General features: G+C 41.9%; 2 protein-coding genes across 3 annotated transcripts; both read right to left on the bottom strand.

Moving 5' to 3' along the window:
- Nucleotides 1-85: 85 nt before the first annotated feature.
- Nucleotides 86-16,418, bottom strand: ACTR8 (actin related protein 8). Of its 2 annotated transcripts, XR_014326501.1 has the most exons (15): nucleotides 16,130-16,418; nucleotides 13,022-13,192; nucleotides 11,517-11,627; nucleotides 10,789-10,893; nucleotides 10,333-10,506; nucleotides 9,723-9,816; nucleotides 9,373-9,505; nucleotides 7,920-8,073; nucleotides 7,033-7,128; nucleotides 6,382-6,522; nucleotides 5,083-5,347; nucleotides 4,141-4,304; nucleotides 3,135-3,323; nucleotides 1,454-1,487; nucleotides 86-1,057 (listed from the first exon to the last, which is right to left on the bottom strand). XR_014326501.1 is itself a non-coding variant. In XM_082847777.1 (13 exons), the coding sequence occupies exons 1-13, from the start codon at nucleotides 16,250-16,252 to the stop codon at nucleotides 3,180-3,182; spliced, it is 1,875 nt and encodes a 624-aa protein (XP_082703903.1). In that variant the 5' UTR covers nucleotides 16,253-16,418; the 3' UTR covers nucleotides 1,914-3,179. The 2 variants fall into 2 exon arrangements, 1 of the variants encoding a protein (XP_082703903.1); XM_082847777.1 differs by lacking the exons at nucleotides 86-1,057; nucleotides 1,454-1,487 and having other exon boundaries at nucleotides 1,914-3,323.
- Nucleotides 16,419-17,221: 803 nt separating this feature from the next.
- Nucleotides 17,222-24,064, bottom strand: SELENOK (selenoprotein K). The gene is made up of 5 exons (XM_082847778.1): nucleotides 23,966-24,064; nucleotides 20,564-20,654; nucleotides 19,033-19,116; nucleotides 18,337-18,423; nucleotides 17,222-18,077 (listed from the first exon to the last, which is right to left on the bottom strand). Exons 1-4 carry the CDS (start codon nucleotides 23,982-23,984, stop codon nucleotides 18,342-18,344), a joined length of 276 nt encoding a protein of 91 aa, XP_082703904.1. The 5' UTR covers nucleotides 23,985-24,064; the 3' UTR covers nucleotides 17,222-18,077; nucleotides 18,337-18,341.
- Nucleotides 24,065-25,693: the final 1,629 nt, after the last annotated feature.

Raw genomic sequence — 25,693 nt, 5'->3', positions numbered from 1 at the left:
AACAGAAACTGAATTTATAACTATAAAGCTAAGTCAATTTCACACCTAAAAATCAAGAACACTTACAAGGCTTCCCTGGTGGCGCAGTGGTTGAGAGTCCGCCTGCCGATGCAGGGGACACGGGTTCGTGCCCCGGTCCGGGAAGATCCCACATGCCGCGGAGCGGCTAGGCCCGTGAGCCATGGCCGCTGAGCCTGTGCGTCCGGAGCCTGTGCTCCGCAACGGGAGAGGCCACAACAGTGAGAGGCCCGCGTACCGCAAAAAAAAAAAAAAAGAACACTTACAAAACTATAACCATTCAGATAATCAATGATAAAGCATCTCCCAGCCAAATATCCAGTCTTGAATAGTCCATGCTCTGCAGAGTAGGTAGAATTGTTTAGCTCTATAACTTTCTAAGTTTAATTAATGAATGCCAAACCTAAGAGTCCTCACTAATTCACTCAATAACTTCTTAGGTGAAAAACCTTCTATTACACACACAAGTCCTTATTTCTAAGATAACAAAAATAGGGAATAACAAGCTGAACCTGTCTTTGCTGACCAGATGACCTACTTTATGTGGAACCACTTGTAAACTTGGTATTTGCATAGGACCCTCCCTCTCAGAACTAGATTCATGTCCTATCTGACTCTTGTACAGGTGACTTTTAACATCAACGACAAAATACATCACTTGCAGAGCTGATGTCTACTTTTGCCCAAAGTTACCTATTAGAAGTCACTGTCAGAATTCAGTTTTATGGTTATTACATAACTTTCCATGTTCAAAACAAAAATAATTCATATGTTGAAGTTAGCCCTCTTGAAGTAATTAGTCTTTTTATAAATGAAGTATTGCACTGGTTTACTTAAATAAAAACCAGAATCTAGGGCTTCCCTGGTGGCGCAGTGGTTGGGGGTCCGCCTGCCGATGCAGGGGTCACGGGTTCGTGCCCCAGTCTGGGAAGATCCTGCGTGCCGCGGGGCGGCTGGGCCCGTGATCTACGGCCGCTGAGCCTGCGCGTCGGGAGCCTGTGCTCCGCGGCAAGAGAGGTCACAGCAGTGAGAGGCCCGTCTACCACAAAAAAAAAAAAAACAGAATCTACCATAGAATTACAGAATGTAGAGATGTGTGGCGTTTTAAGTCTTCCAACTTTTTACTTTTCTCAAAGCATCTTTTTCTTAATGCAGAGGTCACCAAAAGGTTGTTTATATTAGCATCCATATTTTTCTAGGAAAGCTTGTCTCTTTCACACAGTGCAAGACTGCATCTGCTCTAGAATGTGGATCAGTTTCAGGTGGATGACTCTTAAAATGTTCTTGTAGATTATCCTTAAAGGATCATGCCACTCCTTCTAATACATGTCTTACAGATAAAGACCAAAATAAGGAAGGATAGTGTGTGCAGGTTCACAAGCAAATACTTAGTAATGCCTGAGGCAATACAATTAATGTGGTAAAGCTCACTTACTTGTCATGATCAGTCTTCACGGTGCTTGTAAGTGCTAGTAATAGAAGACGGCTTATGTCAAAACTTGGACCAGAAACCAACCTCCTCTGAATCAACATCTACCAGTTATAAGAGCAATATGCTATTATGTGAAAAACTATTATAAACAGAAATACATTATGCTTTTAGAACTAGGTAGCCAGTATTAAATTGTGTTGAAACAGCCCAGAAACATAAAATCAGTATTGTATAAATTTAATTATTTTGTTAAAAAACTGAAAAAATAAAAGCATACAATTTTCAAATTTAAGGCAAACATCCCAAATAATACTAGCAAATTAAAATTTTGTAATACTGGCAGACTTTTCTTTGTTTCCAACCTACTGAGCAGATACGCAAAATAATCCTATTTATTTAAAATGCTCTAGTAACAGCATTTCTCCAAGTCCTAAAACTTCCAACCATCCTTTTTTTTTTTTTTTTGGCCATGCTGCGCAGCTTGTGGGGTCTTAGTTCCCCAACCAGGGATTGAACCCGGGGCCACAGCAGTGAAAGTGCCGAGTCCTAACCACTGGACTTCCAGGGAAGTCCCCCCAAACTGTCCTTACTGTTTCTATATTCCACTTACCTGCATCTCTTATCTGCATCTACTTTTGTCTTTCCCCCAGCCCCACTCCCACCCTCAGTTCTAGGGGAGCGAGATGGTCCCTGGCAGGGAGTGGCAGGAATCAGGCATCCTCCCCATCCTCCCAGGTCTCTGAGCTCATAGGCTGTGCTGGCTGGCTCCAGTCTCCAAACCTGCTTCCCTTCCTCTGCCAGGGCTCAGAAGGCTGCACCAAGGCCTGGACCACTGGTGGTAATAGCTGTCTGTATTTAAACGTTGGTTCAGACTGCTCACAGATTAAGGTCAACTGATCATACTGAACAAAAAATACTCCAAGAACTTTCACTTCATTTTTCAGGTAAAGGAAAATTGGGGACCTGATGCTTAAGTTAGAAATTAGAGCAGTCTCCTTGTTTATCTGTATGACACATTAGAAAATCATTAACCTAAATCATTTCTATCTGGCTTTAGGAAGCAAATGAGTTTTCATTTCTGTTCTGTTTTGGTCAATGACTGTTTTCCTTCCCCAAGCCCACCCTAGATTATGTCAATAACAAAAGCCAGCCAGCCCAGCCTTAAATCTTTGCCTCTCGAAATCTAGACCTGAATGTGCCCCAATATTTTTTGTAATACAGGAGAAAATTTTAAAAAAACAAAAAACTTTCTTTCCTATTTGGAATTGTAGCAGCATACACAAGTCATGACATATGTGCTTGCTGTACTAGATAAGAGGGAAAATGCGTGACCAGACATTTCTCACAATTCACGTACACAGTCACACACCCACCCCTCATGGTTATGTAAGACTGCCTGATGACTCTCAGAAGCCAACCTAAATGAAGGGCTTCACCACCTGAGAACCATTCTACTGCAACAATTTAGATCATCGGGAGTTAGAGACCCTGAAGAAGGGGCAGGAGAGTTTACCACTGAACACTAAGTTCGTATTTATTCTCAAATGTCCTGACTACAAAAGCAGCTTATTTTTTACACCAATGTCATGTTCTCAACATAAAAGTTAAAATTCATTTATTTTCATAAAACTTAAGCACCTAGGTCAATAAATTAGAATATAAATGTTCTATAAGAGTCTTATACCACAAGGTTATGTGTTGGTCTTCAACAGTGGATTTTCTGTCCATTTCACCACACAAAAGCAGCTCGCTCTCGTAGCATGCGAACGCCAAAGCGCTGCCATTCTCTCTGATAAATCCACAGCTCCTGTGTCGTATCTAAACAAGCCAACACTGCCCCTCCTTTCCATGCAATCAGCCGGGGATCCATGTCCTAGAGAGGTGATAAACAAAGATATTTCAGTGTAAGCAGACAAGACATTTACTTGAATTTGGGGGTAGAAAACACCCTGCTGAGTCAATATGGAATAAATCAGATTTTCAACTTGCATTAAAGACCCATGAAAGATCCATGAACCACAGACATCTTCTATTTCAACTCACAAGAAATTTGTTTAGTTTTTATTACTGAAAATGCTACTATTCACTATTTACTATTATTCCACAAAGAGTCCCTATAGGCAGGAACATATGTAAAGACATAACTTATTTTGAAGTTTGACTAGAATAAATATATCCCACAATCCCTCCCTCAGAATTAAAATTAAATGAAAATATTCCCAGGAATTGTCAGTGAGAATAATAAAATACAGACACAATCCGTTTCTTAATTCCTGTGTTTATGGTTGCCAAGATAGTTCAAACCAAAAAGATCCCTGAAGATCACCTGGTCTAGGGACCAGCAGGAGATTCTTAATATGAAAGAGATAAAATGGAATTGTTCTGGCTGACAGCGTGAGAACAGTCAGTCTTCTCCTTGCCCCATCCAGTCCTTTGACAAAGGCGGAAGTCAGTCATGCTAGTTTGGAGGGCACAGCAGGGACTAAAAGCCAGTAATCTAGTCCCTAGTCCAGAGCTCCTTTCACCACATCTGTGACCTGCTGAAAGTAATTTTTCCACTTGCTCCAAGCCCTTAAGAACTCCCCAGACACAAACCCACGCCTCCCAGGATTTTCTCTGTCCAATACATTACAACTAGAAATAATGCTGTTTCACTGGCAAGAGTACAACTTGCACTGTGTACAACATACCTTGGGCCTTGTGATCACATCCACATTTTCAATAATTCGCCTGAATGAAGGTGGCATCTTATTGAGAATTCTGTGCTGCAGAAATTCTTGAGCTTTATGAAACATCAAACCACCTCCCACCACCAGGATGGAGCTGTACATCTTCTTTTTGGCTTCATCAGACGCTGAAAAGACAGTGAAATCCCTTCCACGCTTTTTCTCCATATCCACCACCACCCCAGGCCAAGCCACCATCATCTCTTGCTTGGATAACTGCAGGAGCCTTCTCAAAGGTCTCTCTCCCAACCCATCCTAGACAATGCTACCACGCAGCCAGAGGAACCTTGCAAAACACAAATGTGAGCATGTTGCTGTCCCACCCCCGACCCTGCTAGTAGCAGGATTAGGACCAGAATCTCTAGGGGGGCCTACAAAGTCCAGCGTGGTGTGTACCCACCACTTCCCACAGCTTCACCCTACATCCTGCTTTCCAGCCACACTGGCCTTCACACAGGCTTCTTCGTCTACCTGGAATACCAAGGTAACACCTCACTCTCCCTCTAGATCCCTCTCTCTCAAATGGCTCTTCCTCAGGAAAGCCTTCCCTGCCTCCCCGCCCTCCACAGCTCCTCCTGAGTAAAAACCCCTTATTAAATCCCTCAATCAGAAACTCTCAGTCAGAACCCTTTAGTTCAATTTTGTAGCACCTGCCACAGTTGTAATTTCATCTTTGTGTGGTAAGCTGACTTGTTTTGGTCTCTTCCACTAGGCTCCATGCTCAGCGAGGCCAGGAACCAGATCCTAACACCTGACAATGTAGGCGCAAAGCAGATGCTCAATAGCTTTTTTTTTTCTTTTTCTTTTTTTTTGCTCAAAAGGTTTTGCATGAACATGCTGCAGGGCAAAACTACACCCTAGCCTGAACCCTGTAATTGCTCTCTCCCGGCTCCCAGACGTGCTTACAACAACAGTCTATGCTATGGAGGATGGCTTTATCCAGGCCCAGGGCTTTCCCTTCAAACAGCGAGATGGCAGTCTTCCGGGACATCAGTGCAGTGAGAGCTTCCTCAGAATCATTGCCAGCCATCAAGCAGTCTCCCTGGGAGGATCCCAAATCCACCTCCTGGGAATGCAGTCTTTCTGGAAGATCAGAGGACTGGCCACGAAGATCCCCCTCAAATCCAATGGGTTTGGATGCAGACTTTCGGTCAGCAGTAGCTTTTGCAGACTTTAAATCAATCAAAAGGAGAATCAAATGGATGGTAAGGCTATGATAGAACACGGCTGATGTTCTCCAGCTAGATCCCCCCCTTCTCCCTACCCTACTACTCTACACTCTATAAAAAGAAGGTCTGTCACTGTGCTGCAGAGAGGAAACACACCATAGTTCTACGACCAAGCACCTGGTCCCCACCCCTGGATAACCAGGAGTCAGGGGTGGTGTGCAGAAGATGAGGAAGTGCTGACAATTCCAAAACAATCATGGGCAGGCAGCGCGTGAGGTAACACCTCACTCTCCCCCTAGATCCCTCTCTCTCAAATGGCTCTTCCTCAGGAAAGCCTTCCCTGCCTCCAACCCTCCACAGCTCCTCCTGAGTAAAAGAGCTATAACTTTGCTATTACTGATAGGATTTTTAAGACTGAAATGTCGATGTAGACGAACCTTTTCCTCCTGAGTTTCTAAGTGTAGTAGTTCACTGGAATTCTTAGGCCACTGGCTGTTATGGGTCCTAATTTTCAGACCTTATCTACGCACCCCACGCTCAGCTTTGGGACAGGAACAAAAACTAGAAAAGGTTCACTGCCCTCTTCTCTCCATCATGAGCTGCTGTTTCATTAGCAGGTAAGAGCTTTAATTTGTGCCCCTGAATCAGACATCCTAAAACTAGGATCAGCTTTGGACAAATTCAGCTCTTTGCCTGTGCCACCCAGTTTTTGCATGATAATTTAAAAATAGGTAAGCTTTTACTGAAAATACTACTGGATAAATATTCAAAAGTAGATAAAGTATTATACATAAAGTACTTAAAAAATACATGCCAAAAGGGAAGCATCTTGTAGATTGGTATTCTGAAAACTGATGTTTGCTGAATAAAGAAATCTGTCATCTGGATTTTAAACACAGACTTCATCTACGGTCTTGAAAACAGTATCAGCTTTAGTATACTGTCAGATTGCAGCCACTGCAATGATCCATTAATTACGGGCAAACTTCTCATACAGGGACAAAACTGTCTCCTCTCACACAGAATTACCACAGACCTGTTCTTGCTTGCTTTGTGTGGCCAGCAGGTAATGTTCATCATGAGGATCCTCAGGGTCACCCTGGGACCTGTGCTGCAAAGTTGTCATTTTCTGTCCAACGATTCCAAAAGTTGCTGGATAAAACAAAGCCATCGGAGCCTGTGCATGGAAGGAAAAGAATGACCAACCAAGGATACTGCCTTCTGAAAAAACTGACCCATTAAATAAATTTTGTTCTTCCAAAAACAAAACTGGCAGATCAGATCCTATAAGTTAGATCGAGTAAGCATTCTCTTTCAGAAGTAACATTATTTTTTCAGTGCATGATAGGCCAGAAAACTAACTTATCATCAAATTGAATGGGTGATATAACACCAGAAATCTCAAAGTAAATGTAAAATAAGTGCCTAGTAATCTACTTTATAATTTCCTAGTAAGAATGGTGCCTCTTTCTAAATAACAACTCATCACATACTGGCTAATTAAATTAATGGCTCAGATCTGTTCTAATCTGTACTCTACCAGTGGTTTAAATGTTGGGTTAGCATCTAATTTACAACCAGTTGACATTCTCACCTCATGAGGTTTCCAGCAAGTACATATTCTCTCAGTCTGATTGAACCTGGCTGCCTTTCTTTCTACCCATGGAAATATATACCGATGTGTTACCTGGAGTTTTTCATCTCCTAATCGAAACTGGTAAAGAAGGGCAGGGGAATCTGGATGTCGAATCTGAAACTCATGGTCCTGAAGCCCAGAGATGTCCTGATTCCAGGAAAAGATGCTGTCAGTGAATCAGTAAAAGTGCATGCAAACTCTTCAAATGCCATCTAAATCTCACCTATAAAAGGGCTGCCCTACAACTTCCTACGACTCCCACTGGAACTTAATAAAACAAGAGTTCAACTGTACCTTGATTCTCTTTCAACATTTCTGAAATTCCCATTATGTACATTTTTGTTTGCTTCATTATCAACACACACCAATACAATGTCCAAACCAGTAAGCAAATTCCCTCAATAACTGGGAAATGTTATTACCCCGCCTTAATGTTTCTCAAAAAAATTTTTATTCAGAATTACATTACTTGAAAAATGCTTTAAAGTAAGTTGGAAAAAGAAAGGTCTAAAACAAATAGCATAAAAAGGTAGCAATTCATATACAGCAATGACTAAATGTTGACTGTTCACAATACCAAGTAAGTGCTTCAAATGATACCATTTTATTAACTGTCTATACCTATGTATTTACCTGCTACTACGCATTACATCCAAAGGTTTATCTTTATCCTTTATTAGAATGATTGTAGATCCTAAGGAGAGAGACATCTGCTAAACTCTCTTAAAAATACTAGCTGTGTTTTTCAGAGCCTGAGACACATCCGTACAGCTCTGACCTTACCAAAAACTCTCTCACTCCTTAAGAGCTTCAGCCTCAAGGCTTTATAAACTTGGGTTGAACAGGTTGCATAATACTGTTAAATTTTTAATTAGCTTTAAATATCTTCAATTTTTCCTGAAAACAAAAATAATCAGCAATTTTGATTTTGCTCCCACCTGATCTAAATGACAAAAAGTTTCTTTAAGGTGCTGCAGAAGAAGGCAATCCATTTTATTTGTTAACTGGCATTCTCTGTAAGGGAACCCAGCTCGCTGCATCAGCCAGTAAAAACATCTTGACACATCAGATCCACCATATGCCAGACAGAGCCTAGTGTTAAGAGAAAAGGGCAGATGGGTAAGCTGTCAGTTAAGAAGGTGCAAAGGGTGCTCCAAAAACTCAGTTAGGCACAGTGAAACACAGCAAGTTTCAAGAAATGTTGTAGAGATAAATTAAAGCATGAAAGGACAGAATGGATGTAAGGGACAGAGAAAGGAAGCTAGCAAAAACCAGTGGTGAACATCTAGAAGCAAAAAATGCTATTTGCAAAAACTGTCCAAGAAACAGAATACACATTAAATCCAGCTCATTTTCCAAGTCCATATGTGTAGCATATAACAGCTGTTTGACTGTCTACACTCACCAACATGTAGAAATGGCAGGCAGTGACACTGTAAGACAAAGTTAAGGGAGAAAACCTGAGCGAATACTATCTACTAACTGAATATTTCTACGATTTGGAAAGATCACTGCTGTGCTGTTTTAGTGGTAGAAGACCTGGGTCCAGTGTTTTCTCTATACTTTGAAAACTAATGGCATTAGGTGTTACAAATGGATGAGCCCAAACAACTCAATCTGGGTTTGAGAATGCACTGTAACTTGGGGTGGGAGGTAACAAATTAACCTTTCTCATGGACTGCTTGGACCCTCTTTTAAATTTGTTTCTTTGACTTAAGAGTCAAACTTCCTATGTGGGTGACAGGAAGAATTAAAGCATCCTGAAGAAGCCATCCTGGAAGCACAAAATGCTGCAGAGAACTGGTGTGTGCACTACCTCAGTGTGCTTACCTCTGCTGGGCTTATCTCAGGACAGACAAGCAGCAAACCTGCTCCTGCTAGTTATGTTATTACCTCTTCTATCAGAGATGACATAATGAATGGACTTGACCACCATAAAGTTACTCCTCACTTACCAAAAACAATTATGACGAGAAAAGCAAATACTCAAAATGCTAGCTAGCTAGAGAATTCAGACCTGAAAACCTATTTTCTCCTACATGACTTGCCCAAATAAAGCTTTGCTGTGAATGTGATTGGTATCTCTCTGCCACACCATAGTGAAAGACACAGAGCTAACATACACACTTCCTCTGTGGGAAAGCACACAACACACACTAGGGCTTTCAGGAGCTGCTAATGTGAACTCATATTAGAGAGTTCAAATGGGAAGGGTAAAATTGGCTATTTATAGCCGTGTTAGAATTTGCACTTCCACAATCTTACTAGTTTCACAAGAAAAATCTGAGTATGTAATTCCTTACAAAAATTCCTTTCTAACTCATGATGCTTTCAGTTGAACAGGCTGTGTGGGGAGAAGGAGCAGGGAATACGTCCTCCCAAGCTCCTCACCGAGTGTTCCGATGAGAGACCCCATCCTCCACACAGCACACGCTTGTCTTTTGGTCTCCAACATCTACAATACACGTGCTGCTTAAACCACTGCCATAGGTGGCGCACACAGACTCCTGATGGACCACGATCCCTGAAAAACAAAAGGTAGAGGCGTGAACACCTGGGGAGCAGGAAAGATCCTACAACAAATATTCAATTAAAATCTAGGAACCTCCAGGCAATCACCCAAGTATCACTGACCCTCCCAGAATAAGCATTTCAATAAAGCAGTGAATCAGATTAACTTTGTCAGGAAAAAAAAAAAACAATCTCATTTCAGGCAGATTTCACTGGGATATCAGACATACCTGAAAACCCCATCTTCATTAGGATCATATTCACTAATTCTTTCACATGCTGTTTATTATAGATATCAGGAATTAACAAGATACATCTATAATACTAAAAAGAACAAAGAAAAAAATATAAAATGGTTAACACTCAAGTCAGGTCAAAATAAATTTCACCACACTTGTCGTCAAAGAGGATTCTCTCTAAAGCAGTAGCAGCAATGGCTAGAGGCCCAAAATAAAAACTCAAAGCTCTCTGCTATCCTTTAGGTTTTATGAAAAAAAACAGAAAATGCTGAAGTTTTGTGGGCTTTTTTCCCTTTGAGCTATTTAACACTTGTAAAGTGAAAAATAAGACAACTGATGTTTCCGAAAAAGGTCCAGAGAGAAGGCATAAACTTGAGCAAGCTTGCTGATTGCAGAGCAGTTGACAGGAACACCAAGAACCAAACAAAATGAGAGAAAAAAGAAAGCACCAGAGGGGAATTCAGTGAAGGAAAAAAGACATCCTTAACAGCTTAAGGTCGAGAAGGCTTCAAGAACACTGTCTTACAAACAACTGAGTATAGTATACTTTTATTGACCAAGAATCTTAAAGACAATCCAATAACTGGTCATTTTAGTTTACCTTTAAATCTTTCAGTGGGATTTCCAAGTATTTTTGTATCGCATGAGACCATATTACTTCAATATCTGCCAGAACAGCTGTAAGGGAGCCCCCAGGTCCTGGGTGAATATTTAACTGACCTCTTCTGATAGGCCAGTGAATATTGTAACAGTCCAGAGGATTAACATACAGGGCCTAGAAAAGACAGGCAGATGAATACATTGTTAAAACTCTTCTCTCAGGGTTTTCTAGATTCACATTCAAAAATCTAAGGCCAGAAGTTATCATTAACATTTGCTGACTGTTCTAATGTTGAGAGTGGTGTATGTAACATCTCAGGAGCCAGTGTGAATATCTGGTCCTCAGGGTAGGATTACAGAATGCTAAGAAAAACTAGAACTAGGTGGCAAAGCAAATTAATTTTACAAATAGTATCTAGGTTTTCTTCTTCCATTTCACTGTAAAGATGTTTCCTACCTCTTCTCCTACCAAAAACTCAGGGTGATGAGATGTGTTTGTCCACTTATTTCCGGAGCAATGATCTAAAATCGCAGGTCGCATCTGCTTGTTGTAGGAACGTGCCTGAAACAAAAGAGCATCCAAAAATTCTCTGAATGCATGCAAGAAAACAAAAAGGGGTTGTCCTCTTTTCTCCTCTCTTACAGACCAGATACAGTGGCAAATTTTAATCATAAATCCAAGATATGTGACAAAATATTGATTGGTCACAAGTGGATTCTCCTGCCCTATACCACAATCTTGATTCCTCCCATAATGTTAACACTCAGGCAGTGATTCAGTCAGTCCAAAATTAATACTGTACTCTGCTGAAAGTTGAATACAGATTTATATATCATATAGACTCATGTCCATTCCTAGCAGCACTGGTTTATCACATTAAAATGACAAATGTAGTAAGAATACAGCTTCCCATCAAGATCCTGGAATTACACACTTAAGACTCTCAGATAAATTAAATTTTCATCAACTTGACACAAGAATCACCACCTTACAAATTATTTGGCTTGCCCAGACATCTGCAACACCAATTCAGGTATTCTGTAGGTGGTTAAGAATGTTTTTTCTTCCTCTTTTAAGGAAATCCCATCTTGAATTTGCATAATGAAACAGGGAGCGCACACGAATGGTTACGACTTAACAGCAGTGGTCAAAGAATGAATCTGAAGAAAGAGTTGAGACTGAACCTGCTCAGGGGACACAGGAATCCGTCTTGTACCATTTGACATCTTTTTAGACCATATTGCTTGATCCACCATTTTAAGGCCATTTTGTCTTTGTTCATTACTTTCAGGTTTCTGGGGAAAAAGAACAGAGATGAAGAGTATAAAGAATTTAGTGAAAAAGAGAAAAGAATGGCAAAATACTAATTTAATCCAGCAAGAGCAAATGCTCCCTCATCAACGAGTAGCATGTCCTTCACCTTTGTCACATGCATTAATCTTAAGAATTCAAAGTAATCTTCTTATTATTTATAAATTAAAAAATCAGAAAAGAGCCATCGCCATAAAACTATCTGCAAAAATCTATAACCGCAAGTGACTTTTGACTGATATCAGAGCACTGCTACTTTATATTTACAAAGTATTCGAGAGACTCTTCCATATATCTATATAATTCTCATGTTTACAATTTTATAACAATGTTTTATTCCTTCATGTGTTATTTCACTTAATTAATGAGTATTCAAGTTCTTGTGATATTGCAAAGAACACTATATTTTTATAAAATATTATTTTGTTTTCTTTCCATTTTTATTCCTGAGATTTATTCCTAAAATAGAATTGTAAGATCCAAAGATATGCGAATTTTAGATTCTTACACTGTCAAGTTATACGTAAGCTTAGAAATGGACTTAAGGAGAGTCTGCTAGTTATGCTAAAAAATGGAACCCTAAGGCTTACTATACTGCAAGTTCCTAAAACTACCCTTGATTTAAAACTTAAAGCAGATTACAACGCAATACACATATTTAACACCTATCACAAAAATTTTCCTGTTAATTATCACCTGCAAAATAGGATGCCTACTGCATCCTAAGTAAATGCTTACTCCAAGGAAACACTACTTTTTGCCTTTAAATTATGATTTGATCTAAGATTGTAACAAGTGCTTATTGTAGCAATTCAATTTGCTACAGATTGAAAATATGAGCTCAGTTTAAACTCTAAGTATCTGGAAGAGAAAATATGGCAGTCAGTTAATAGACACCTGGATGCATCATTTTAAGGGAGTGACAATTCTGTATCTTCCACTAAAGATCATCTTCATCAATACCCAATTCATTCTGATGGGTTAAAAAATTAGATTTACTTTTGTTATAATTATTTCTGTACAATCTAAAATTGATAGCTCAGATAAAAAATGACATTTGTAACCCTGAATGATGTCGTTATTTTAAAATACATTAAAGCTATGAAGATGTTGTTCAAGATTATAGCATCCATTGAACACTGAAGCCCTCCCAAGGAGACAACCCTGGGCTTTCTCTTTAGGTCTTACATTTCTTTTGTGTGAGTGTGCTGTGACGGGGCGGGGGGGGGGGGGGGGGAGGGGGGGGTTGGGTTTTTTGGCCACACTGCACGGCTTGTGGAATCTTAGTTCCCTGACCAGGGATTGAACCCGGGCCCTCGGCAGCGAAAACTCGGAGTCCTAACCACTGGAACGCCAGCGTCCTCCATTTTTGACTTACATTTAGTCCCTCCCTTAGGAGCCAGTTGTCTTTGTACAGGGGCTGCCCTTGCTGTTTGTGTCTTCGTGCAATAACATGAGGAATGCTGGCAGGAAGTGTGTCTGTGGCTCGACCGATTCTCAGAGTTGTTGAACCTGGATGTATGACAACGATGAAGTTGCTCTGGATTTGCTGCAAATACAAAACATAGGAGTGTGACCTTAGTAAATAACATGCAGGTAACATGTTAAATAACACAGAGGTAACAGGCTAGACTAAGAAATTAGTTTCCTGTAATGACTATCAAACTCAAAGGTATCAAAATAATTCAGTAAAGGGAGTTCTCTGAGAGGCATCCAAATATTGCTCTCTGCCTGCATGCAAACTCTTTTTGTATCTGTGTGCCAAGGATCTGACTCAGGGTACATAGGTCAACAAATATGTGTTTAAGTGAACGAAATCCTAAGTACCCAATGCAAATCAAGCTATAATTTGGGGGCATTTCTGTGCCAATCACTGTGGGTACAATGGTGACCAGGACAAAGTCCTGACCACTAGAGAACTTCCCATTTACTAGAGAAGAGAGTTAAACAACGAATAAGAGTGTGGGGAATACTATGACTTGTGAAGTATGGGGTTCCCTAAATCTGAATCACCTTAAGATCCTTGTTAAAGCAAAACAAAACAAAAAAGACCCTAAAGCTTCACTACAAATTTTCTGATTCAGAATCTCCAGGAAGAGAGAGCCTAGGAATCTGCAATTTACAAAAGCTCCTAAAGTAATTAGTATGATCACTCAGATGTGACAACACTGGTTGAGAAGGTGAGGGAAGAAGTTAATTTAAGATCAGAATCACTGTTTTGCAATGCTGGAAAGTAAGTGGACTTTATACATGGAGCACTTCCGAGAATGTGCATGAACTGTATTTTCGTCATTGTTTTTTAAACACTTTACCCTTATTGGTTCTGCACTATTTACCTGATCTGGCAAGAGTCTGCGGTTAAAAAACCAGAGTTCACAATTCTATCCTCACAGGTCAGAAAGCTCTGCTGCATTTCACCATCCATTACTGGGAGACAGTGAACAAGGACTGACAAAGCAGCACAAATCAGGACAGTGGAGTAATGACTGTGGGCTTTTAGATCTGTAATTCTCAAGGGGGCAGAATATAACCTGAATCACTAGGGAACCTTTACCACATAAACCTGTTGAGGGACCCAGAGTTTCAGGAGGGAGTGGGGGAAGAAGGGACTCCAACAATCCCTTTGACAACAGGATGCCTCTGTTGAGAATCACCATTCCAGTGTGACTTCTAAATCAGCACCTACTCTGCTCTGCCCTTAAGCTACAGTTGTGTCTTCTTGGCATGTCCTCATTTAAAATATTTCCGTAACTTTCCAATAAGATACAGTCCAGAACCTCCAAGATCAAGACCCTGCCTACTTCTCTAGCTTTACTCTAGAACCACTTACTTTTCAGTCTCTTTAATCTTCCCAATCCAGATGTCTCCTGACTTTTTAGTTCACTGTGCTGACATTCAGGCCTTCACAAACGCAACTCCCCTTGCCTGCAGTGTTCTTTCTCTCTGTTAAATCTTACTCCTCCCTTCAGGTCTAAAGTTGAATGTCATCAGACCAGGTTTATTTTTCCCCCTGCAATAAGATCTTATGGCACCCCTCCTTTTCATGGCACTTATCATTCTTGTAATGATTTACTGTCTGCTCTCTCAAAAGACAAAACCTTCATGTAAAGGACTACTACTCTCTTGTTCACTACTCTGTGCCCAGTGCATGGCATACAGGAGCCTAGTAGGTATTTGTTGAATGCCCATGGCACCACTCTCACATGGCCTGGTGCTCTGCAGCACACTTCTCAAGCTTTTGCGTGCTATGGCAGACAACATTTAGCTAGCAAACTGAGTTAAACAGATGAGGTGGCTTGCCATCAGGGACATCTGTACCTCATTAATAGTACACAGGCTGCAGCACACTGATGGGGAAGCTCTGGGGTAGTAAACGCAGTTCTCCAAAGTGTGGACAAGCAGTTTTTAATAATTACATATCTACCTTAACATATTAGAAAACAACTAGCCAATACATCCTACACATCATTTCCTGGACATTACTGCTTAAGATAAAATTGAGTAAAAAAACTTATTCAGCAAATAATGGTAGAGGTCTCACAGAGGATATGGAAAAACCAAAAGTTGTTACAGGACTGAAGTTAAGCAAATGTTGTTATAGTGGCTAATGGCCCAGGCTCCAGATTCACAAATCTGGCTCGAAATTCAGGCTGTGCCACTTCCTTGCTCTAGATAAAGTTCCTACCTCAGAGAGCTATTGTGAGGATTAAACGAGTTAATCATGTAGCTCGGAGCCTGGCTGTCTCTTCCCAAGTTCTGCATTCCCTTCAGAAGAGGCCAGGCTCTGGCTTATACGACCCTCTTGATGCCATCCCTGTTAAGATCTCCAGTCTCATGTCTTGCTCCCTCTTCTTCCTCAATTCCAGACATCCTCATCTCCAACATTTCATATCCTCCCTTGGCCCAGGTCTCTTCCATGCTGTTCTCCTGCCCTCACATTCCCCCTGGCTAACTCCTAATCATCCTTTAGGTCTTTGCCCAGGTGTCACCTCCATTGAAGAAACTGTCCCAGACCGTCAGGGCTGGAGGAGGTACCTGCTGTGTGTGCCCAATACCTCCCCCTATGGTCCTCTGCACTACCCCATCCCACTCCATGCCCTAGATACTTAGTGCCCATCCCCAACCGTGAGCTCCCCCTTCCCGCCAAGTGGGAGAATCCTAGAGAGTGGGAACTGGCAAGGCCCTTACACACCATCCAGTCTGCCCCCTCAAACTGGTTGGCAGGAAGGTGACAGCCCTGTGCTGGTCTCATAGCCCGGGAGGCTGGGATTCGCACAGTGGCTGGTGTCCGCACAGTGGCTGGTGTCACTGGCCTGGCCACCTGCACTGTGCCCTCGAAGCAAGCGGGGGACGACCCCCTTGCACCACCCACCTGGGTGGGCGCCCGAAGACTCCCGCCGTTCGCCAGCCTCCTCCCCCTCGCCCAGCTCCGCGGCCCCCCGCCCCGCCCGGAAGCCGAGTCCGAGGCCCGCCCCCGGCGCCTCACCTCCTGCAGCGACTCCGGCACTAGCGCGGGCACGATGGGTCGCTTCACGCCGCGCTGCTCCTTCTCCTTCTCCCCGCCCTTCTCTTTCCCATTCTCCGTGTCCCCCTTCTCGGCCTGGGTCATCTCGGCCGCCGACGCCCCTCCAGCCTCTAGCCTCAACGACGCAACGCGACCACCGGAGAACAGGCCTCGGAACAGGCGCAACCTCTCGGCCGACTGCCCACAACCAAGATGGCCGCCGGGAGTCGGCCCAGAGCATTCCGGGAAAGCGGAAGGGCGGAGCTGCCCGGAGGAGGGTAAGGTGGGAGGCTGCACTGGCTGGATGTTGCTGTGATTGGTCCTGGCTGCAGCATGCCCGCAACCTACTTGTGTTTTGTTTTGCGTGCTTGCTGTGGAGCAGCTGATAACTGGTGTCTCATTTCGTCATCACACCTGTCTTTTCTGGCTTCTCAGACACCATACGTAATTCTAGTTCTCCTCGTACTTCACTGGCCATGCTCAGTCGAGCCTCTGATGTTAGGATTCTCTGGAGTTAGGTCTTCTCTCTACACACTCCTTGGATGACTTTATCCAGTTTCATGGCTTTAAATATGAAGATAACTCCCAAATATGTATTTCCAGTTTGGATCTCGCCCTGATAACCAACTGCTTATTTAGTATCTCCACTTAGATGTCTACAAGGCATTGTAAACTTAAATATATCCAAAATGTAACTCGATCCCCGCCTCCCCCCCCAAAATCTACTCCCATTTTCACCATCTTGTTTCACTCGTTTCTTCAATTGTCCACATCTTCTACATCCAAATCCATCAGCAAATCCCGCAGTCCCTCAAATATGCCTTGAATGCATCCACTTCTCCACTCCTACTGCCACGACCTGGTCCGATCTCACCTGGACCACCACAACATCCTCTAAACCCAACTCCCTGCTTCCAGTCTTGTCTGCCTGTAGTCTGGTTTTCATACAGACCAGTGTTTATTAATGCCACTACATCCCCATTTCCTGGCAAACAGAGTTGAATAAATACTTATAAACGGACATAAAAGTGATTTTACTGAACACTTTGGTTTCAAAGACTGTTAAACACAAAGTAGAATTATCTGTATTATTCATTTTTTCCATAAATATTTCAGTGCCTATTACACGTAGTCACTATTCAAAGCACTGGGGTAAAGAAGACAAAATCCGTAACCTCATAGAGCTTTCATTCTAGTGAAAGAATGAGAGTTACCAGCATTCAGATAGGGTTAAAGCCAACAGGCAGTATCTTAAGCAATGGTTTAGAATTAAAATTGGTAAAGATAGCATTGAAGTCCTCGATTTTAAAGACCACCTAGCATATCTACATTTTGTTGCTCAGGCTTGTTGGTTATGGCTTTACAAATACCCTGATAATTACATCTGGTAGCAAGTAAGACACATTGTATTAAAGATCAATGGGACAAACAGGCTTTAAGATAAAAATTAATTCAAGAGCACAGATATCATATGCAGACTACTGAAATACACTGTGATTTATTTATAAAGAACAACAAAAGCAATGAACAGTATTTCAGAAGTTGAAAAAGGTGACACTAATAGTACTCAATATGCAGCCGTTTATTTTCAAATTTGGAGCCTTCTGTGTTTTAATTATATAAAGATGAGAAGTCAGTCTTGTAACCTAAAAATATTTACTTATTAAAACTATATTAATACTTTCATAAACGATACAAAAAAGATGAGACAAACATGTGCATTTATAGAACTGCCTATCAGTCATGCCAGATCCCTGCGGGGGGGAATTCCCAGCACGACCTCATTCATCTGTGAGGACACAGAGCAATCCTTGTTTAGAGTACACATTCATCTAACTTGTCCAGTGTGGTCAACACTCCATTTCTTGATGGTTTCCTTCTGCTATGAATGTGCTTGTCCAGTTGTCTGCTTCTTAGAGCAGACATTTACCTAAAAGAAAATGTTATAATAGTTACTAGTTAGTAATTTGGATCTGTATAAAAAAGCTAGTCATTACATGTTATAAAACCTTCTTCAAAAGACATTTTGATTCAAAAGACAATTTTTCAAGGGTTAAGATAAAAATATTTTTCCAAATAAGATGTCTGAGTAATCACAAAATGTTGTGACTTCTGCTTTCCTAAAGAAAACCTGCCTAAGGAGGCATTTTCAAAATGAAATCCCTGCAGAATTGCAGGTTTTAAGTTACCTTCCTCATCCACCGGCCATTGGAGGAGGATTAGGGCCACGCAGATGATTAATTCGACCCATTCTTCTCGGGGGGTTTCCTGGTGGCCTAAGATAAGAAAAGTTAATTTCTACTGTTTAGTAGACACTACTTCAATTGATTCCTTTTAAGCATTCAAATAGACCCTCTTCTTTATTTAAAATAGGAACTACCATTTAGGTCGTGAGTCACAAATTCAAATACTGAAAGAGACCAGATGCATAAAGCGCATGAGGAAAGTGAGTCAAGCAAGGGTTAGGATAAACGGAACAGCTCCTCCTATAAATGTCCAACTGAAACGCAGCTCCAGCTGATTTTTGCCATATAGAAACACAGTCCCCACCCAGTGCTGCTGGATCGTGAGATTTTCATTAGCAGCTGGAAATCCAGATTCTGAAGTGAAACCTCTAGATTTTAATGTTGGCCATCAGTTTTCATCCTCTAATTTAGACTTTTCCCATAGGATATTTGATATACATTTTAGCTTTGTCAGATTAACTCTGATTAACAAATCAAAGGCAACTTGATTTAATTTACAGTAATACATTAATTTTGTGACATAGAATTTAAGCCTTTAATTACCATGAGCCTAACTATGTCTGTCTGCCTATTTATGTCTAATTTAATTATATTACACAGAGGGGTAAAAACATTGTTTTTCAATTTAAAAAGTTATACCCTCTCCCATCATCATATCTGGAATCAGATGAGCTTCCGTAGCCTCTTCTCTTTTTCACATCTTGCTGAAACAGAGTTCTGAAACTGAAACAAGGGGCAGAAAACAACAAAGATCCACTTTCAACATTATAAAATACATTTCCATGGTTCCAACTATCATCTCTGTGGAAGGATGACTACCCTAACTTAGCTCCAAACCCACATTTCTTGAAGCCAGCTGGACAACACCATCGAGCGCAAGCACAAGTCTAAACAGAGTGTTCTATGTTCTGTGTTAAAGCCACCATTCCTTGTCTTCCCTGTTTGCTGTAACTCTTCTAGACAGAGTCTAGCAATGACTCTGAAACCAGAGTCATCTCCAACTTCCTTCCTCTGCTCTGTATCAGTTGTCAAGTCCCAGAGTCTGCTTTTATAGTACTGCATGTCCATTTCCTGTGCCAACAGCCTACCTAATGTTACCTTGGGGAAGGAGGGGCTGAACTGGTGTGCCAGAGGCACAGGGCTTTCTGGGAATCCGTTTAAATGGAATTTTATTTGTGGGGCGGGAAGGATTTAACTAAATTAAAACAATATTTTAAATAAACAATATGGAGGTGAAATTTGTAAGAGATTGCAAAGAAGTTTTGCAATGAGTAACTTAACTTAGGCCTCTCTGTCCCCTGTTGTATTTCTCTATGGAACAGTTTCTTCCATTTTACCCCGTCTAATTTATGCCACATGCAGCCATCAGATTAATCTTTCTAAACCAGAGCTACAATCAAATTAAGTATAAAGAGCATAGGCTGATTTTCAAATTTCCCTGCCATCTTTGCTGTGCCTCTTCCACCTGGAATAATCTCCTCTGACGTCCTCCTCCCACAATCATGCCCAGCGCAAGGCCCCTTGTAAAAAGAAGACATTTACTGATATTAAAATCAATGAAGTAAGGAGACATCCCACATCTCTGCATATCTGCAGTTCTCTGCCCACGAGACACTCAAATGTATATTCAAACTTTGGATGAGTAAGACTTGTTAGTAGCTGAACAATTTTCATAAAACAAACAGCATATGAAAGATCAAAAAATGAATTTAACTAAGAATTGCTTGAAATTATGGTGAAGTTTAAATTTTTGTCTCCTCTGTATCGATGCTAGTCCTTCATTTAAAAAAAAGTTTATGCCTTGGGAGCTTTTAAAAGTCAAGATCTAATTCCCCTTGTTTACTTGTTGTATACTATGCCATAAAAGTTGCACATACACACTGAAGGCAGGAACAGTAGAGAGAAAGCAAAGTGCTGTCATCTGGCAGCAGAACGAGCAGGTCTGGCCCCATAGCTGCAGGCTGAAATGGTTACCACCACGGCTAAGACATGGTTAAGCTTACTAACTCAAGGAACCTATTCATAATCATAAAAGATGTTTGGGGCAGTTTTATCACTACACAAGTCTTCATCTCCCTTAGAAAAGCTATTAATAAAAATTACAATTAAAAAGTGCTTCAGGCAAGCTGAACTTAAATATCAGGGCTATTAAGAGGACTACTATACTTACAACAAAACCACAAACTCGGCTATTCCCCAGAAGAAATCCGTTATAAAAGACAATCTCCATGGGGACTGACTCCTGCTGTCCAACACTTGTCCTATAGACAAGAATAAAGAAACTTCAGTTAGTGCAACAAACCCCTGACACAAGATGCATTACATTTAATCAGTTAGGTAACAATCATAGGCTCAGTTTTCAACTTGTTCACTGTTCCAAATAGTCTACGCAAGGAAAGGTGTGTTATGTGTACATCATTCTAAGGAAAGGTTAGGGAAGTGAAGTTCTGTGGTCTAGAGGTCATTCCTTTAATATGTCAAATTATGCCTCCTATAGTTTGTAATTTCTGCTGGGTGACATTTCAAGTTTTTTTTTTCTCTTATTTTTTTTACTGTGGTAAAATACACACAAAAAAATTTACCATTTTAACCATTTTTAAGTGTACAGTTCTATGGCATTAAGTACATTCACACCGTCATACAACCATCACCGTCAGCCACCTCCAGAACTTTCTCATCTTCCCCAACTAAAACTCCACGCCCATTAAACACTAACTCCTCATTTCTCCCTTCCCCCAGCCCCTGAAAACCACCATTCTACTTTCTATCTCTATGAATTTGACTGCTCTAGGAACCTTGTACGAGGAATCATACAATATTTGTACTTTGGTAACTGGCTATTTCACTTAGCACAATGTCTTCAGGATTCATCCATATTGCAGCATATGTCAATATTTCCTTCCTTTTTTAAGGCTGATGAATATTCCAATGTAAGTATATACTACATTTTGTTTATCCATTCTATTGATGGACACTTAGGTTGCTTCCACCTTTTGGCTACTGTGAACATGCCGCTATGAACATGGTTGTACAATACCTTTATTCAAGTATTTTGAGGAAACAAATGAGATGAGTGAATATAAAGAATGCTCACGCCACTTCCATTTTCCTAAATGTGTTCTGAGTATCTCCTTCACTTGCAAAGTCTCTTGCCTATGTAAAAAGACTGTTTATACATACCCTTAAAATCTTCAGGATCAGCTGTTATGTTAAAATTTTTATATATCAAAGAATTCGCGGGCTCTAAGTACTAAAGAGAATTTGGCTTGCTCATTAAAATGACCACTATTTTTCTTTAACAGAATGCTGTTGATCCGAATTACAGACTCCAGTTTTATCTTACAGAAAAATGGATATATTTTTCAAACCACTTTAAATAATAGAAGCTACATCAGGAAAAGTTAATACTCTAGAGTTTCAGTCTTGCACATCAACAGGTTAGAATATTTTGGGAGACGAGCCATCTGTCAACTACCTCTCCTCTCCATTTTCCCAAGGGCTTCAACACTCATTGCCATGCCCAGTTTACTTCTCCTCTTTCCTTGACCAGCTTACTTTCAGGTATCCACTTGGACCTGAGCCCTCACAGAGCTACTGAGAAAAAGGGGCTACACTTAAAGACAGAGTGTGAGTGATAGGCTTGGTTCTGCCTCTTACTAGCTCTGCTTCGTTGGGTGATGTGACATTTTCCTTCTCTGAGAAAAAGTATTCCAAGGATAGTCATCATATAGAATTGTTAAGAAAAAAAAAAAAGTCACTTGACAGTAAGAAAAAGTTTTTATCAACTATGAAATGCTAGTACAGTCCTTCTAAGAAAATAGATCTAGGACTTCCCTGGTGGAGCAGTGGTTAAGAATCCGCCTGCCAATGCAGGGGACATGGGTTCGATCCCTGGTCCGGGAAGGTCCCACATGCCACAGGGCAACTAAGCCCCTGTGCCACAACTACTGAGCCTGCACTCTAGAGCCCGCGAGCCACAACTACTGAAGCCCGCGCACCTAGAGCCCATGCTGCGCAACAAGAGAAGCCACCGCAATGAGAAGCCACCGCAATGAGAAGCTTGCACATCGCAACGAAGAGTAGCCCCCGCTCGCAGCAACTAGGGAAAGCCTGCGCGTAGCGACAAGAAGGAAGGGAGGGAGGAAACAGATCTAATTGGAACCCGTCAATTTCTTCCTTTGCGATTCTAAAGAACATATTGCATGCATTTGTACCATTCTGACTTTTTTGCGCTTTTCTTCCCAGTTTCTGAAGGCAGAAACCTCCCCTCCCAATATCCTCAGAGAGAAATAAGTTGCTTGAATGCAGTTGGCCATTTCTCAACTATAAAAGTGAGATTAGAGGCCCTAGTAGAACCTTTATGTTATTTATGTAGATCAAAAGCAACAATGCATACACAAAAAGACACACTACAAATACAAAGAATTATTCAATAGATAATAAAAGCTGCCAGCCTTAACCACAAAGAATATAACACAAAGTCTGCAAGTGCCCAAAACGAAGATGAAACTTTGATCTTCAGTGTCCATCAACCTACTTGTTTCAAAGATTTTTAAGTAAGAGACAAGGAAGAAGAGAAAGTGAGATTTTGAAAAGCAAAGAAATGCAAAGTGCACTCAGCCAGAAGATTTCTCACTACCTTCATGGTCTCTGAAGATAAACAGATGACTCAAATAGAACCAGGACCTGGTTCCAGTGATGCAAGAACTAGTTGAGAGTGCACCAAGGCATTTATTTCACCTGAGTCAAACAAGTGGGCAGGCAGTTCTGACACTGTTCTGACCCAGTCATACTGTGTCTTTCCTTTCCATCCACTGTCTTTGGGGAGTCACTGAATTAAGTCTCTCTCAGGTTCTCCATTCCAGGAATAATCAACTTGCTCCTACAGGGAGTAATGATACTCCCTGTGCCCCTTGAAATTAGGGCAGAAAGCTACATGCGTGACGAGCTACCCCTGCTGGGAGAAAAAGCCTATCCAAAGCTTTTCTTCAACTCTCCTACACATTACAGAAAGACGCAGCGTAGTAGAAAACCGTAAGAACGCAGACGTCAGCCTACCTGCGTTAGAAACCCGGCTGAGCCATTAGAACTACCTTTGTAATCCTGGGCAAGCTATTTAATCCGGCTGCGCCTCAGTCTCCACCCGCAAAACATATAATAGGGTATCACCCGGATAGGGCGACATTAAGACAATGAGCGGACAAACGAACAACGCTAAAAAAAAGTGCCCGAGGCACAAGCGCTACGTAACGGCGTAAACACTGTGGTCTTTTCTAGTTAAGAACACTGACGCCCGACAGGAAAGACCACTTTCCGAGACCCACAAGCAGAAGCTGCAGAAGGGCGAGGACGCCGGGCACTCGGCACCGCCGTCACCACGGGGACCTTGGCCCCCGCCGCGGCTCAGGGACGTTCGGCCGACGAGCCGCAGGCCCGGGCGACTTCGCCCCCAGCTCCGCCTGGCCGCGGAGCGTGCCCGGAAAAGCGGCACCGGGACGGCGGGCGAGAATGGAAGAAACCCGGGGCTCGGCCTCCCAGGACGGAGGTCGCCCACGTAGCCTCTCCAACTCACCGTTCGAGATGTAAACCATCTTCCTCCTTCTCCGCCTCCAGAGCGACTGTCAGGCCTGGCCCCTCTCACTTTCCGTATCTCCCTCCGCGCTCCTCCCTCTGACGTCACAGGCCACGAATAGACAAAACAGTGACTGAGGAGGGAGGTGGACAGAGCCCATTGGCTCTGGGGGGACACGCCCCCGACGGGCGTTTTGGTCTCGTCTTGCTGGTGATTTTTCGATGTAAGGTGGAGGCTGGGGCAGGTGACAGGATGTGACGTTGCGTATTTAGCCTGTAAACGCGGGCTTTCCTGGCTCCTTCGGCAGTGGAGTTTGGAGAGCTCGTTTGCGCTGCCGGAAGAAGTTACGCTGCTTTCTAGTTGTTTGAAGGGCCCAGGGTTGGGGAGGCAAGGTCACGTGTGAAGTGACTTGGAGAACCGCCGGCAGGAGGAGGTTCCAGAGAATTTTCCAGAATTGTGGATCTTTCAAGGTGTGCAGGGAAGTGCCTTGCGGGCGGAGGCGGTCATCAATCCGAAAAGAGCTTTACGGTCAAGACTTCGGGAATACACAGGCCCTATCTAGACAATGTACTCATTCTCTTTAGAATCGGTGTTTCTACTCTTGGTTCGCTAGAAGTGGATGGAGTTTTTATCAGCTCTTGTGAGACAGCTGAAAAATACTGTAGCGCGGGGTAGCTCGAGACCTTTCTCTGCTTGCTTTTTATTACTGGCTATTTCGTGATATTGCCAGCACTGTGGAGGTGACAGATGAATGAGAAGCTGTCTCGTGGTCATTGATTAAATATGGCCCACGTACCTTGTGCTGACTGATTAAATATGGCCCACGGACCTTGTGCTGATTGATTAACTATGGCCCACGTACCTTGTGCTGATGGGTACTTACTCGGCTCCAGCCACTGGGCTACTTTCTGGTCCTTGACCATGGTAGTCTCATTCCTGCCCCTTTGCTTTTGTACTTGGATGTTCTTTCTGCATGGAGTCCTAATTTTTTTTCCCCCAATTCTCAAGTCATGCGTTGTCTCCTCAGAAAGTTTCTAATCACCTTAACTAAAATGAAACTGAAAATTCCATTTCGGAAATAATATTTTACATTTAACAATGTGTGTTAAGATTGTATGTTCCAACACCTAGAATAAACAAATATTTATTTTCATGTTGACTTTTTCAGTAGCAGTTTTCCCCAAAAAAGTGCATAATAGGACAAAACAACATCCTTCATTTGAATTTTTTGCAGCGCAGAGGGTTTTTTTCTGCACACATATTGGAGTGGGGTCATTAATTTTCCCAAGTACCTTCTTTAACACAAGCCATGACACCATCATCTCTCACCTGCTCTTCTCTAGTTGTTTTCTACCTGAAATCCCAGCTTCCACCTTTACCAGCCTTAAGCAGTTTTTCACACTGTAGCAAGAGTGATCGTAAAATGGAAATCATTGCTTGCAACCTTTTAGATACTGAAATTTAGTGATTTCCTGTTGCTCTTAAGATCCAGTTCCTTTTCCTGGTCTACAGGCCGGTCATGACCTGTCCATTTGATCGCCCCCTTCGCTACACCTCCTGCCACAATCCCCACCCATATTTTGTGCTAGCAACATTGATGTTTAGTCTCAAGCATCCAAGTTTTTTCATGCCTGCAGGACTCTGCACATGCTTTTCCTTCTACCTGGGACACTCTTCCCCTGACTTCTTGCACATCCAGCTCCTTTCATCTTTTAGATCTCAGCTTAA

The sequence above is a fragment of the Leucopleurus acutus genome (assembly GCF_964270905.1).
Source record: "Leucopleurus acutus genome assembly, chromosome: 10".
In the NCBI taxonomy this organism is placed as follows: Eukaryota; Metazoa; Chordata; class Mammalia; order Artiodactyla; family Delphinidae; genus Leucopleurus; species Leucopleurus acutus.
Note: the sequence above shows the minus strand (reverse complement) of the source record. Positions and strands in the feature narration are given on the sequence as shown.

Excerpts from the sequence above, each read along its gene's own strand:
- ACTR8 (XM_082847777.1), bottom strand. The coding sequence starts at position 16,252 with ATGACCCAGGCCGAGAAGGGGGACACGGAGAATGGGAAAGAGAAGGGC. Across the intron at positions 5,348-6,381 it reads CACAAAGCAAGCAAGAACAG|TCTGCAAAAGCTACTGCTGA; the intron begins GTCTGTGGTAAT and ends ATTGATTTAAAG. Across the intron at positions 3,324-4,140 it reads ATGTGATCACAAGGCCCAAG|GACATGGATCCCCGGCTGAT; the intron begins GTATGTTGTACA and ends TCACCTCTCTAG.
- SELENOK (XM_082847778.1), bottom strand. Across the intron at positions 19,117-20,563 it reads GCCGAGTTTGTGGTTTTGTT|TTTCAGAACTCTGTTTCAGC; the intron begins GTAAGTATAGTA and ends CCCTTGTTTCAG. Across the intron at positions 18,424-19,032 it reads AGATATGATGATGGGAGAGG|GCCACCAGGAAACCCCCCGA; the intron begins GTATAACTTTTT and ends TTCTTATCTTAG.